At 48.0% G+C, this 14,067-nt stretch overlaps 1 protein-coding gene across 1 annotated transcript in view; it reads left to right on the top strand.

Moving 5' to 3' along the window:
• The window catches only part of MAML1 (mastermind like transcriptional coactivator 1), a 44,497-nt gene that overhangs the window by 23,287 nt on the left and 7,143 nt on the right, over window positions 1-14,067 (top strand). The window contains exons 2-3 of the mRNA XM_016954439.4: window positions 9,266-10,684; window positions 12,787-13,026. Of these exons, the coding sequence (XP_016809928.2) occupies window positions 9,266-10,684; window positions 12,787-13,026 (1,659 nt within the window). The remainder of the gene's footprint in view (window positions 1-9,265; window positions 10,685-12,786; window positions 13,027-14,067) is intronic.

The raw sequence follows: 14,067 nt of genomic DNA on the forward strand, positions 1-14,067 counted from the left end.
AGGGAAGCCAAAAGATTGGACACCCCGAGCTAAATCTTAAAACATTAGTAGGAGGTGGCCGGTCGCGGTGGCTCATGCCTGTAATCCCAGCACTTTTGGAGGCCGAGGCAGGTGGATCACGAGGTCAGGAGATGGAGACCATCCTGGCTAACACGGTGAAACCCCATCTCTACTAAAAATACAAAAAATTGGCCGGGTGTGGTGGCGGGCGCCTGTGGTCCCAGCTGCTCGGGAGGCTGAGGCGGGGGAGTGGCGTCAACCTGGGAGGCCGAGCTTGCAGTTAGCCGAGATCATGCCACTGCACTCCAGCCTGGGCCTGGGCGACAGACAGAGCGGGACTCTGTCTCAAAAAAAAAAAAAAAAAAAAAAAAATTAGTAGGCGGTCACCAGCCTGGAAGTATATTCTCAGTCCTGAAAGACATTCAGTTTAAGTTGGGGCCCCAAGGGAATGGCAGGGAATTCAACAGAGAAGTTAATTGGGAATCAGATCAAACAGGCCTTTATGTGCCAGGTTAAGGAGTTTGAACTTTATCTGTAAGTAATGGGGAAATAAGACACTTAAAATGGTGCAGATAATGTGTTTTATAGCGGTCACACTGATAACATCATAAAGGGTGTGTTAGATCCGAGAGAGAATAGAAACAGAAGTCAGCATGAAGTTATTTCTGTCATCTAGGATAAAAAATGACTTGAACTAACATGGGGGTGGTATGGAGGTATCTCATTGGAGAGAGATTTAGAAGGGCGAATCAGAACTCAATGCCTGGTCATCGGAGAGGACAAGGATTGACCCATGCACTGAGACAGGGTGCATGAGAGCAAGGTATGGATTTGGGGAGGAAGGCAAAGAACCCAGCTCGGACTGGGTTTACAGTAAACCCAGCTGGGATTACAGGCGTGCGCCACCACGCCTGGCTAATTTTTGTATTTTTAGTAGAGACAGGGTTTTTACCATATTGGTCTTGAACTCCTGAGCTCAAGGAACCACCCACCCGCAGTCTCCCAAAGTGCTGGGATTACAGGCTGAGCCACTGTGCCTGGCTGTGAGTTTGGAATAATGACTTGCACTCTATTTACTGTTAATTTATATACAGCCTGTACAGAGCAGTTTCTGCTGTATAGGAGGACTTTGGTGAATGAGTACTCTATGAGCCCCTGAGAGCGTCTCCTTGTTCAGAGTAAAAATTGGTATTAGAAGTACAGCAATGTGGGTCAAGTGAGGTTGCTCACACCTGTAATCCCAGCACTTTGGGAGGCCAAGGCGGGCAGACTGCTTGAGGTCAGGAGTTCAAGACCAGCCTGACCAACATGGTGAAACCCCGTCTCTACTAAAAATACAAAAATTAGCCAGGCATGGTGGCGCATGCCTGTAATCCCAGCTACTCGGGAGGCTGAGGCAGGAGAATCACTCGAACCTGGGAGGCGGAGGTTGCAGTGAGCCGGCATGGTGCCACTGGACTCCAGCCTGGGTGACAGAGTGAGACTCCTCTCAAAAAAAAAAGAAGTATAGCAATGTGGAGTTTTAAAGCCAATGGAACTCTAGATCATCTAACCCAGCCATCTTCAGATTCTAAATGGATTATGTCTTAACATCACACATCCAGTTAGCAATCGCCTGCATTGTTTTCATGTCTACCAAGCAACCTTCTGAGCCTCACTGGTTTCCCAAATTGGTTTTTCTCTAGTGAAGAGAATATACTGACTGCCTGCCAAGCACAAGAATCAATCTATTTAACAATTTTGTTTCTCAGTGAATTCTAACTTTGCTTATCCTGCAGGAAGAGATTGTACTGTTAAATACTTACATAGCTTTGCTTTAAAAAAAGCTCTTTAAAAACTTTCCATCGAAAAAGGTGATGGTTATATGCACATAGAACTATACACATGCATTATACTGATATCAGATTCCTGGTTTGATATTGTGCTGTAATTACGTAAAATACAGTCATTGGGAGAAACTGGGTGAAGGGTGCACAGGACCTCTCTGTACTATCTTTGCAATTTCCTGTGAATGTATAATTATTTCAAAAACGTTTAAATTTAAAAAGATGATGTGAAAATGTTTAGGCACCAAACTACAGAGTTTTCTGGAAAATACCGGAACTGGAACTTACCTTCTCTATGTCCTCGACAAGTGGATTCAGTGACAGGAATGGAGCTTATAGGGATCTTTAGTTCTTATCATGCTGAGTGGTTTGTATTCTAAATCAGTGACTATTCCAAACTAGTAAGACAAATAATGTCTTTAAAAGTGGGAATTTTACTAGCAGGAATTTTAGAACGTTTAGACAGTTCTCTGATTTTTTTTTTCTTTTTCTTTTCTTTTCTTTTTTTTTTTTTTTAATTAACAGGGTCTTTCTCTGTCCCCTAGGCTGGAGTGCAGTGGCACGATCATGGCTCACCGCAGTCTCCCTCCTGGGCTCAAGTGTTCCTCTCACCTCAACCTCCCAAATAGCTGGGACTACAGATATGCCCCACTGTGCCTGGCTAATTATTTATTTTTTTTAGAAATGGCGTCTCACTGTGTTGCCCAGGCTGGTCTTGAACTCCTGGGTTCAAGTGATCCTCCTGTCTTATCCTCCCAAAGTGCCGGGATTACAGGCGTGAGCCACCACACCCGACCATTTTTTTTTCTTTTTAAAAAATATTTTACTGGCCCAGCACGGTGGCTCACACCTATAATCCCAGCACTTTGGGAGGCCAAGGTGGGCAGATCACTTGAGGTCAGGAGTTCAAGACCAGCCTGGCCAACATGGTGAAACCCCGTCTCTACTCAAAATACAAAAATTAGCCAGGCATGGTGGCGCACGCCTGTCATCCCAGCTACCCGGGAGGCTGAGGCAGGAGAATAGCTTGAACCTGCAGAGGTTGCAGTGAGCTGAGATCGTGCCACTGCACTCCAACTGGGGCAACAGAGCAAGACTCCGACTCAAAAAAAAAAAAAATTACAAAGATTGTTTGTGGCGCTGGTATGTGGGATTTCCTCACAGCACAGTTCATTTTTCTGGTAATGACAGCTGCTGGGTATCTGCGCTTCACCTAGGAGAAGGTGCTCCTATTTGTACGGTTTGAAACTGACTCACTCTGTCCTGCTGCTGGTGTTTGACATGCAAGCTTCTCTTTCGGCATCACTCTCGGAAGTGGGATCAATTCACCAAGTCTGTTCTGACAAAGGGGGTCTGTCGGCAGCAGACCCCAGCATTCAGAAGGGATCCTTCTTGAGACATCAAACCTCAGGAAACCTTGTGTAATTTTCTCAGTTTCAGTGGCAATAAAACAGGAACAATGATGCTCATCCTCTAGGGTTGTTTTGAAGGTTGAGTGAGATCCTGAATTAACTGGGAATAATAGGTTAAGAATGATTAACTGGGAATACATCATAAGTAACTGGAAATGAGGGGTCAGCAAGCACATGACTTAAGTCAGGACTTCTTCCTACAGCACTTGGTTCAGATTTGTGCTTTATCAAATTAACAAGTTGCTACTTGACATGGATTTCCCTTCCTCAAGTCACTGAAAACTTGAGTGTTTCATGAAATGGACCTACTTTACCTGAAGAGAGGCTCAGGGCTCCCGAGTGTCCTGTGGACATACAGGGGCTGGGAGAGAAATGTTGACCATGGGATTGGGTTGGAATTGCCAATAGTTAACAATTATTGCCTTAAAAACTTCTGATGTTGTAAGTCCTACCCTCACGTGGAGTCCCAGTGAGCCACGCTGGTGGAGTCCCTCTGACTCTGATGAGGAACACAGGTTGGGAGGGCAGGATCTCAACACATGGTTAAAATAATTCAAGTGAGAGATATGTGTGTTAATGAATGGAGAGAAGGGGGTGGGTTCAAGAAATATTAAGGAGGTAGACTCCACAGGACTTGGGTACCAGTTGTATGTAGGGACTAAGGAGGAGCAGGAGGGAGGCTGGTTTCTGGTTTATGTGACAGGGCGGCTGGTAGTGACAGTCTTATGTGGGAACAGAGGAAAGGAAACAGGACTGGGGAGAGGCTGGCCTCAGCTTTGGACAGATGTCATCTGAGTCATCACTCAAGTGGACAGGGGCTCAGTAGGTCTTCGGATAGACAGAAGTAAGAGCTCTGCAGAGGTGGGGCATCAGATGGCACATTTATTCACAGACACTTATCAAGTGCTGGGCACTGTCGAAGGCACTGGGGTCTCTGCTTGGCATTCTAGTGTCGGGTTAGGCCCTGACACTAGATGAGTGCCTCTGGTGAGGGGATCAGCAGGAAAGTACTATGGTGTGGGTGGTAGGTGATGTGGATGATGGAGGAGATAAGCCACCTGAATTAGAGGCTGAGTCATCCCCAGAAAAGTTAGAGGGAAGAGGTGCTCTGGGCAAAGAGAAGAGCAGGTGCAGAGGCCCCAGGCAGCACTGAGCAGGCACATTTGAGAAGCTATAAGCTGTAAGCCAGCCGCATGACCCCAGCATGCTGCACAGCAGGGAGGGCTATGAGGGAAGTTGGAAGGGACAAGGGCTGAGTGGATCAGCGTTTGGTTCCCAGACAGTTGGGTTTATTTGAGTGTGATGTTCAGTCATGGGAATTTGAAGGCATGGGAATGTGTGAAATCTCTCAGGTAGAGTATGTAGAGTAAAAGGGGGAGAGGACTGTACTATTTGATAGAAGGGCAGGAGAAGGGGAGACTTCTCAAAGGATACTAGAAACAACCAACCATAAAAGCAGAAGAGAATGCAAGAAAAGTGGTAAAGAAAAAGGGAACTTTAAAGATGGAAGCAGGCCGGGCGCAGTGGCTCACGCCTATAATCCCAGCACTTTGGGAGGCCGAGGTGGGCAGATCACAAGGTCAGGAGATCGAGACCATCCTGGCTAACACGGTGAAACCCCGTCTCTACTAAAAATACAAAGTTAGCCGGGCGTGGTGGCGGGCGCCTGTAGTCCAGCTACTTGGGAGGCTGAGGCAGGAGAATGGCGTGAACCCGGGAGGTGGAGCTTGCAGTGAGCCAAGATCGCGCCACTGCACTCCAGCCTGGGTGACAGAGCAAGTCTCCGTCTCAAAAAAAAAGAAAAGATGGAAGGAGGCCAGGTGCAATGGCTCACACCTGTAATCCCAGCACTTTAGGAGGCTGAGGCAGGAGGGTCGCTTCAGCCCAGGAGTTTGAGACTAGCCTGGACAACATAGTGAGACTCCTGTCTCCACAAAAGCAAAAAAATTAGCCAGTTATGGTGGTTCATGCCTGTGGTCCCAGCTACTCAGGAGGCTGAGGCGCGAGGATCACTTGAGCCCAGGAGTTTGAGGCTGCCATGAGCCTTGATCATCACCCATTGTACTCCAGCATGGGTGACAGAGTGAGACCCTGTCTCTTAAAAAAAATTAATAAAGGGCTGGGTGAGGTGCCTCACACCTGTAATCCCAGCACTTTGGGAGGCCGAGGTGAGCGGATCACCTGAGGTCAGGAGTTTGAGACCAGCTGGCCAACATGGCGAAACCCCATCTCTACTAAAAATACAAAATTAGCTGGACATGGTGGTGCACACCTATAATCCCCGCTGCTCGAGAGACTGAGGCAGGAGAGTCACTTGAACCTGGGAGGCAGAGGTTGCAGTGAGCCGAGATTGCACCATTGCACTCCAGCCTGGGCAACAGGGGTGAAACTCCGTCTCAACAATAATAATAATAAAGATGAATTATTAAGTGGCAGATGATAAGAGGGAGAGGAAGGGAGTGCAGGGAGAGAGGGAAAGGAAGGACTGAAAATATGGCCTATGTGTAACAGTAGGAAGATCATTGCTGGCCTTGGAGAAAGCAGTTCTCAACTCCTCTCTTCCTTTTCCCCACATCCCATTGATTTCCAGATTGGCCAGGAATGTAATCCATATTGCCATAGATCAAGGTGCTGGCTCTAAGGGGTGGGAACTGGTGGAGTTTGGCTGACAGGAAGATGATAGAAGAGGTAAAAAAGAGGAGGCAGGAGGAAAAGCAAATTTCCTGATGAGTAGGGCTAGAAAGGGGCATTGGCTGCCAGTGTGTAAGGAGCACTGATGAGAGAACCACGCCTGTCTTCAGCAGCTGTGTCTGTCAGCTCAGAGTGGAAGCATGTAGGTGTTGTCATTTTTTGGTGAGTTTGGCCACAAAGCATTCTGGGATTGCAGCGGTGGGTGGTTGAAGAAGGAGGAAGTGGAGATAGGCGAAGGATTATCCTTCCTATAAGGCTAGTGCATGGCGGGTGAGAGACTGACAGGATGCTGCTTAGGAGTCCAAAAGGTGTGGCCAGCTCCAGCTTGATTCAGAGCAGTGGTGGTATCCTGGAGCTCCTCTCCCAGAGCAGAGGATGGCAGGTGGTGCCTGGAGAGTGTGGCCTCCCAGCGAGGGAGCTGGCACAGGCTAGGATGGGACTTAGGTCAGCGGGGTGTCTTGGTGGAAGGCTGAGCACACATGGTTCTCCAGCCGACCACGAGCATCTGATCATATTATCTCCCAGGACTGGGTCCTCCTGGAACCCTGTACACTGCAGAAACTCTTCAGTAGTTACAACAGGAACCTTTGAGCTGAGCACCCAGAAGTACCAGATGTGCTGGAGCAGGCTCCTGTATTTATACGTGGCAGCCAGTCTAGTATTGCTTTATAGCACCTTCTGTGTCTGTTCTTACATAACTTTTAATCTGTTCAGGCTGTTTGCCCATCTCTATTGTGATTCTTGGAGTTCAGGCTCCAAGGCTCACTCATCCTTGCCCTGCATATCAGACACTCCTGCAAATGCTCAGGGCTTAAAAATCTGCCGGGGCCACCACATTACACACTCCTATCCCCGCCTACGTTATTCCAGTTAAATTTTGTGAGTAGTTGACAAAATGCCCTACTGTTTCCTTTGGTTAAAAGCAATAAGTATTACAAAATTCAGTTGTTACATTGGAACTTGTCTGCAGCTGTTTGCATGTGAATATTGAATGAGGGAGTGGTAGCTTTTGTAATTGTTAGGGCAAAGAAAGATTCTGTTTCTAATCTGAGACAACCAGCTGACTCATCAAGTGCCTTGACCCTTTAGATTTCCATCTTTCTTTTTCCCCTAGGAAGATGGAAAACTGAGCTCCCAGGTTTACAGATAGCCCAGACCTGGCACTGTGGAACAAAAGAAAATGGTAGAAAAGATGAAAATCAAGGAAATGTTAGCAACTAATTTTTATTTGCTCTGACCATTTAAATGGGTATGAATTTACCTTCCACAAAGAAAACTTTTCAAATAATGGCGTTTTATAAAGGGTCTGTTTTATGTGCGTGGTTCCCTTCCACCCCTAGGTGGCAGGAGAAAGCAGAAGAACCTGCATGAAAGTAAAGCAAACGTCCTGCAGCTGTGGGGCGGTGTTCTGAATCCTAGGATTGTTGCTTACCTCTGCCCTGCAGTTCCATTTGTCAGGCATTCCTGCGATTTTTTTTTTTTTCAGACCGACTTAGTTACCCATATATGGATTTTTAAAAATACTGACTTGGCTAGGATTTATAGAGCACTGTGTAGTCAGCTTTAACAGTTAAGAAATAAGCAAATCTTGATGTGGGGAAAAGAACAGGAACATTAGAATTGGGGATTAGACGTTGAGAAAATGGTCCTCCCTGGTGTCCAGTGGGTAATCTGCTGTTGAGAACTGATGCCCGTGGAGTTGCCCCAGGCAGGACACCCAGGCCAGGGCACTTCACCTGGGCCCCTGGGGTTGGTGTGGAGAGTCAGGTGGCCTTTCTCTGCAGCCGGAGAAGCTAGCACAGGGGGCTCCCTGTCTCCTCTGAATCCTGTCTAAAGATAATAATGAGGGCTGTTACTTGGAACATTTTCTAATAACATGCTATAGATGCTTAGGGTTTATGGGAAGGGGGGATGGTACTGGGGGTGGGGGATAAAGGACAAAAACGTAATAAAGTAAACACAGGAAAGGAGCAGCATGTGTTTGGAAGCTGAGCATAGGCACCTCCTCTGAGCAGTGGAGTTGAGTCCTGACTGCAGCACATGCAGGTGAGGAAGTAGTAGAAAGAGTCCGTCTTCTGTCCCCTTCCCATCCCTTCTGACATGTTCTTATCTTGAAATCGCTGCCCCTGAATTCCCAGGGTACTTACTGTGTGCTGCTCTCAGTCTGTAGCCCTGTCTGTGTATGTCCCATGTCCTGAAAGCCCACCAGAGGAGGAGCTGTCTTGTTTGTCTTTATGTTCCCCACAGCACTTGTCTCTGGCACAAGGCAGAATCTTAATAACTTTAGTGGCATGAATCCATCGAGGAGCAGATGGGAAGCAGAGTCACAGTGTCACACCAGACATGATTATGTTCAAGCAAATAGTCCCAATAAGAAGTAGTGAGGGGCCGGCCGGGCGCAGTGGCTCACACCTGTAATCCCAGCACTTTGGGAGACTGAGGTGGGCAAATCACCTGAGGTCTGGAGTTCAAGACCAGTCTGACCAACATGGAGAAACCCCGTCTCTACTAAAAATACAAAATTAGCTGGGCATGGTGGCACATGCCTGTAATCCCAGCTACTCTGGAGGCTGAGGCAGGAGAATGGCTTGAACCCTGGAGGCGGAGGTTGCTGTGAGCCAAGATCACGCCATTGCACTCCAGCCTGGGCAACAAGAGCGAAACTCTGTCTCAAAAAAAAAAAAAAAAGTGAGGGGCCGGGCACAGTGGCTCATGCCTGTAATCCCAGCACTTTGGGAGGCTGAGGCGGGTGAATCACTTGAGGCCAGGAGTTTGTGACCAGCCTGGCCAACATGGTGAAACCCCGTCCCTACCAAAAAATACCGGAAGTTAGCCAGGCACAGTGGTGCACATCTGTAATCCCAGCTACTTGGGAGGTTGAGGCATAAGAATTGATTGAACCCAGGAGACGGAGGTTGCAGTTAGCTGAGATTGTGCCACCGCAGTCCACCCAGCCTGGCGGCAGAGCAAGGCTCCATCTCAAAACATATATATATATATATAATATATATATGTGTGTGTGTGTGTGTGTACTCTCTGGCATTTTTTTGTTGGCTCCATTCTTGGGCATACCGCCAGACGAGATGGCTGTGGGCAGCCTCATGCCTGTCTCCTGCAGAAAGAGGACTGCAGAAGCACTTTAGCTAGACATCAGTTCTGACTGGCCAGGTATAGGACCGTCAGGGAAAATGGAGGTGTGTCCCCAGAAATGGGAGCGTACACTACGCAAGCAGAACCCACTGGCGAGCATTGCAGGGACATCAGCCCTTGGCTTGTTACTGTCATAGCAGAGCAAATTCATATGTATCTTAAGTCATTCTTTTCAATGTTTTTCAGCATCTTCATGATACAGTTAAGAGGAATCTTGACAGCGCCACTTCCCCTCAGAATGGCGATCAACAGAATGGCTACGGGGACCTCTTTCCTGGGCATAAGAAGACTCGCCGGGAGGCCCCTCTGGGAGTTGCCATCTCTTCCAATGGACTGCCTCCGGCCTCCCCCCTCGGTCAGTCTGACAAGCCTTCTGGAGCCGACGCCCTGCAGTCCAGTGGGAAGCACTCTCTGGGGCTAGACTCTCTCAACAAAAAGCGTCTGGCTGACTCCAGCCTTCACTTGAATGGAGGCAGTAGTAACCCCAGTGAGTCATTTCCTCTGAGCCTGAATAAAGAACTGAAGCAGGAGCCTGTTGAAGACCTGCCTTGCATGATCACTGGGACTGTCGGCTCCATATCGCAAAGCAACCTCATGCCAGACCTCAACCTTAACGAGCAGGAGTGGAAGGAGCTCATCGAGGAGCTGAACAGGTCGGTGCCCGATGAAGACATGAAGGACCTGTTTAATGAGGACTTTGAGGAGAAGAAGGACCCAGAGTCTTCTGGCTCTGCCACACAAACCCCCTTGGCACAGGACATTAATATTAAGACGGAATTCTCTCCAGCAGCCTTTGAGCAAGAACAGTTAGGCTCTCCACAAGTGAGGGCCGGGTCTGCAGGGCAGACCTTTCTGGGGCCTTCCTCTGCCCCTGTGAGTACAGATTCCCCCAGCCTAGGGGGCTCCCAAACCTTATTCCACACCTCTGGTCAGCCCGGGGCGGACAATCCCAGTCCAAACCTGATGCCGGCATCAGCCCAGGCCCAGAACGCACAAAGAGCCCTTGCAAGTGTGGTATTGCCCAGTCAGGGCCCAGGAGGGGCCTCAGAGCTGTCCTCTGCCCACCAGCTCCAGCAGATCGCTGCCAAGCAGAAGCGCGAGCAGATGCTCCAGAACCCACAGCAGGCCACCCCGGCACCAGCCCCGGGCCAGATGTCCACATGGCAGCAGACGGGGCCCTCCCACAGTTCCTTAGATGTCCCTTACCCCATGGAGAAGCCTGCCAGCCCTTCCAGCTACAAGCAAGACTTCACTAACTCCAAACTGCTCATGATGCCTAGTGTGAATAAGAGTTCCCCTCGGCCCGGAGGCCCCTACCTCCAGCCCAGCCATGTGAACCTGCTGAGTCACCAGCCACCGAGTAACTTGAATCAGAACTCCGTGAATAACCAGGGGTCTGTGCTGGACTACGGCAATACAAAACCCCTTTCTCATTACAAAGCGGACTGTGGGCAAGGCAGCCCGGGGTCTGGCCAGAGCAAGCCAGCCCTGATGGCTTATCTTCCCCAGCAGCTGTCCCATATAAGTCACGAGCAGAACTCCCTGTTTCTGATGAAGCCAAAGCCAGGAAATATGCCTTTCCGATCACTGGTTCCACCTGGCCAGGTAAGTATGAGCCTTTGCTTTCTGTTCCTCTGCTGCAGACACTTCAGTGAGGTTACTCACTACTTTGGATGTTAATTGGATCCAAGGTAGTTGTGGGAAGAGGGAGGAGGGAATAGCTGCTGTCATCCTTTGCTCCTCTTGGGAGTGGAAATTTATAAAATAAACCAGGGTTGATTGTTAATTAAAAAATAGGGTAAAGTTCCCTAGCATAGCTTGATTTTTAACTGCACAAAGGTTTGAGGAATCAGCTGCATTTAGTCCAGTGTCTCTTTCATGCCGTAGGATTTAAATTAAGTAATTTGCGACTGTGTTTTGCAGATAAACATTACATTTAACGTGCTTCTTAGAGGCTTGGCTTTTTTTTTTTTTTTTAACTACCTTTCAGATCTCCATGTACAAAATTCCCTAATTTTTGGTAAGCTTATAACATTGTAGGCATGTGCTGCTTCCCAGCACAGCTCAGCTCTGTGCTTACTTCATCATGGTTCTAAAGCCCGGTAGCATCAAATGGAAAATGGCCCTTCGGGTTGTTTCCTGTTTTCCGCTAGTGCAGATAAGCCTGCAGTGAACGTGAATTTGTAATACATGCTAAAATTTTGCAAATTAAAAAGCCCAGTGCCGGTAATATCATGAGGAAATAGACACACTCCTGTATTGATGAGAGTGTGTAAATGAGCTCACTGCTTTTGGGAAGTCGTTTGACATTATGTATTTTTCACATGCTGTAAAATGTTCATATGCATTGACACACTATATACCCGACAAGTTGATCTAAAGAAATAATCCAAAATAAAAGAAAAAGTTATATCCAAGATATTCATTGTGTGGTTATTTCTAATAGCCAAAAACTAAGCCATTTAAGCATCTCCCAGTGCTGATAATTCCACTTACTTCAGCCAGTAAGATGTTTCACGCCGTTCAGCACCCCCTGAAGAGAGGCTCAGCTGCACACAGTGAGGGTGCTTGCCATCTGGGTAGCACTTTGCACCTTACGAAGCACTCTCAGTAGTTCTTAAGCTTCTGGTGATTAGAGTGAAGAAATTATACCAGAATCTTAGAATGAATAACTAGAAAGGAGCTCAACAATTTGAACTGGTTTAAATAATGATTGCTTTTTGCCTATCTTCTGCTAAGTTCCCCTTTTCTTCTAAGTGTCAGTAATGACGGGATAATATTGTGGTGGCCTTTGACATGACTCTCACTTGTGGTCTATATATTGACAGAGAATATCTGTTAAAGTTCTCATTGATTCTCAGTATTTTTTGAGGATGGGTATTTGACAGAAGCTAAGCAGTCTCTTCCAGTAAAATGCTTGCGCAGATGTACAGTTTCGGGTCGTTCAGGGATAGCCCGAAATCCAAGGTTTATGCACATGGGACAGAGTGGTCTCCATTGACCAAAGCCCCCTTCAAAGTGTTCTTCCCCTAGGCCGGGCGCGGTGGCTCACGCCTGTAATCCCAGCACTTTGAGAGGCCGAGGTGGGTGGAGCACCTGAGGTCGGGAGTTCGAGACCAGCGTGACCAACATGGAGAAACCCCCATCTCTACTAAAAATACAAAATTAGCCAGGTGTGGTGGCACATGCCTCTAATCCCAGCTACTCAGGAGGCTGAGGCAGGGGAATCGCTTGATCTCGGGAGGCAGAGGTTGCGGTGAGCCAAGATTGTGCCATTGCACTCCAGCCTGGGCAACAAGAGCGAAACTCCGTCTGAAAAAAAACAAAAAGTATTCTTCCCCTATTGGCCCCCTGTGCACTCAGATGTCCTGATAAGTGAGCATTTCTAAGCCTCGATTGCTTACTGGAACTATTGTGTGCAAATATGAAAGCTTACATATGCTTAATGTAAAACCATACCTTTGTCACTGGTGAATCACTGGGAGTAAAACTAACACCTATGGAGTAATTGTTCGTTGCTAGGCACCTGTATGCTCAGATGTCATCACTTTTGGTCTGTGCTCCAGCCCTGTGGGATGGTTGTTATTCGAGGTCAGAAGGGAAGCAGAGACTTGGCTTCAAGAGAGTGAACCTTGAATTCACTGGATGGAGCTTATTTGGTCTGATCAGAGCTTAGAGACTTCACAGTCCCCTATCTGTGTTGACAGGAGCAGAACCCTTCCAGTGTCCCTGTGCAAGCCCAGGCTACCAGTGTTGGGACCCAGCCGCCTGCCGTGTCCGTGGCCAGCTCCCACAACAGCTCCCCCTATCTCAGCAGCCAGCAACAGGCCGCTGTAATGAAGCAGCATCAGTTGCTTTTGGACCAACAGAAACAAAGGGAGCAGCAGCAAAAGCATTTACAGCAACAGCAGTTCCTTCAGAGGCAACAGCACCTTCTCGCGGAACAGGTAAAAAGAAAAGTGGAAGGAAACCACCGCTTCCCACCTTTGCCTGCACCCTGAGTCACTGCTACAGTCACACCTTCTGCTTGTGCGTGTGGATTTGCGCAGACTTGCGTGCCTGTTGTTAGAGTGCTTTGCCTTTTAAAAACATCTTTCCAGGAATGTGGCATTTCTCAGACAGGGGTAGTCTTGTCAGAAGCTGCTTCGTGTCACTTAGTGGAGAGTACTCAAGGCAGACTCGGGGGCTAAAACTGTTTGTGGAAGGGACAATTTCCTATGTTTCAGGTCAGCAGCTTCCAAGCCACTGAGCTCACGTGTCTGTCATTCCACTGTGGAGTCAGCTTTGCTGCCACTACAGAGCCTGTTATAAGCCAGAACGTGAAGAGGGAAGTGAAGTCATCCCTGAGGGAAACACAGTTCACTCGCTTGGTTACCAAGTGTAGTGTGCAGGCACTAAGGGTTACAAGTGAGAGTTCTTTTTTTTTTTTGGAGACAGAGTCTTGCTGTCACCCAGGCTGGACTGCAGTGGTGCGATCTTGGCTCACTGCAGCCTCCACCTCATGGGTTCATGCAATTCTCCTGCCTCAGCCTCCCGAGTAGCTGGGACTACAGGCAAGAACCACCATGCCTGGCTAATTTTTGTGTTTTTAGTAGAGATGGGGTTTCACCACGTTGGCCAGGCTGGTCTTGAGCTCCTGACCTCAAGTGATCCACTCATCTCGGCCTCCCAAAGTGCTGAGATTACAGGCGTGAGCCACCACGCCTGGCCTTAAATTACATCTTTAAGACATAAGAACTGGCTCCAGACAGTGAGGTTCATTGAGGACAATCCCTGCCTCAGTTCTGCCTTTAAGAAAAGCAGCTTTATTGTGATGTAACTCACACAGCATACACTTCACCCACGTAAGTGAACAATTTAGTCATTTTTAGTATATCACAGAGTTGTGCAACCATTACCACAATCCATTTTAGAACATTTTCATTACCCTAAAACAAATCCCATACCCATGAGCAGCCATTCTCCCATCCACCCTGCCTCTCCAGCTC

This window comes from Pan troglodytes, chromosome 4, assembly GCF_028858775.2.
Source record: "Pan troglodytes isolate AG18354 chromosome 4, NHGRI_mPanTro3-v2.0_pri, whole genome shotgun sequence".
In the NCBI taxonomy this organism is placed as follows: domain Eukaryota; kingdom Metazoa; phylum Chordata; class Mammalia; order Primates; family Hominidae; genus Pan; species Pan troglodytes.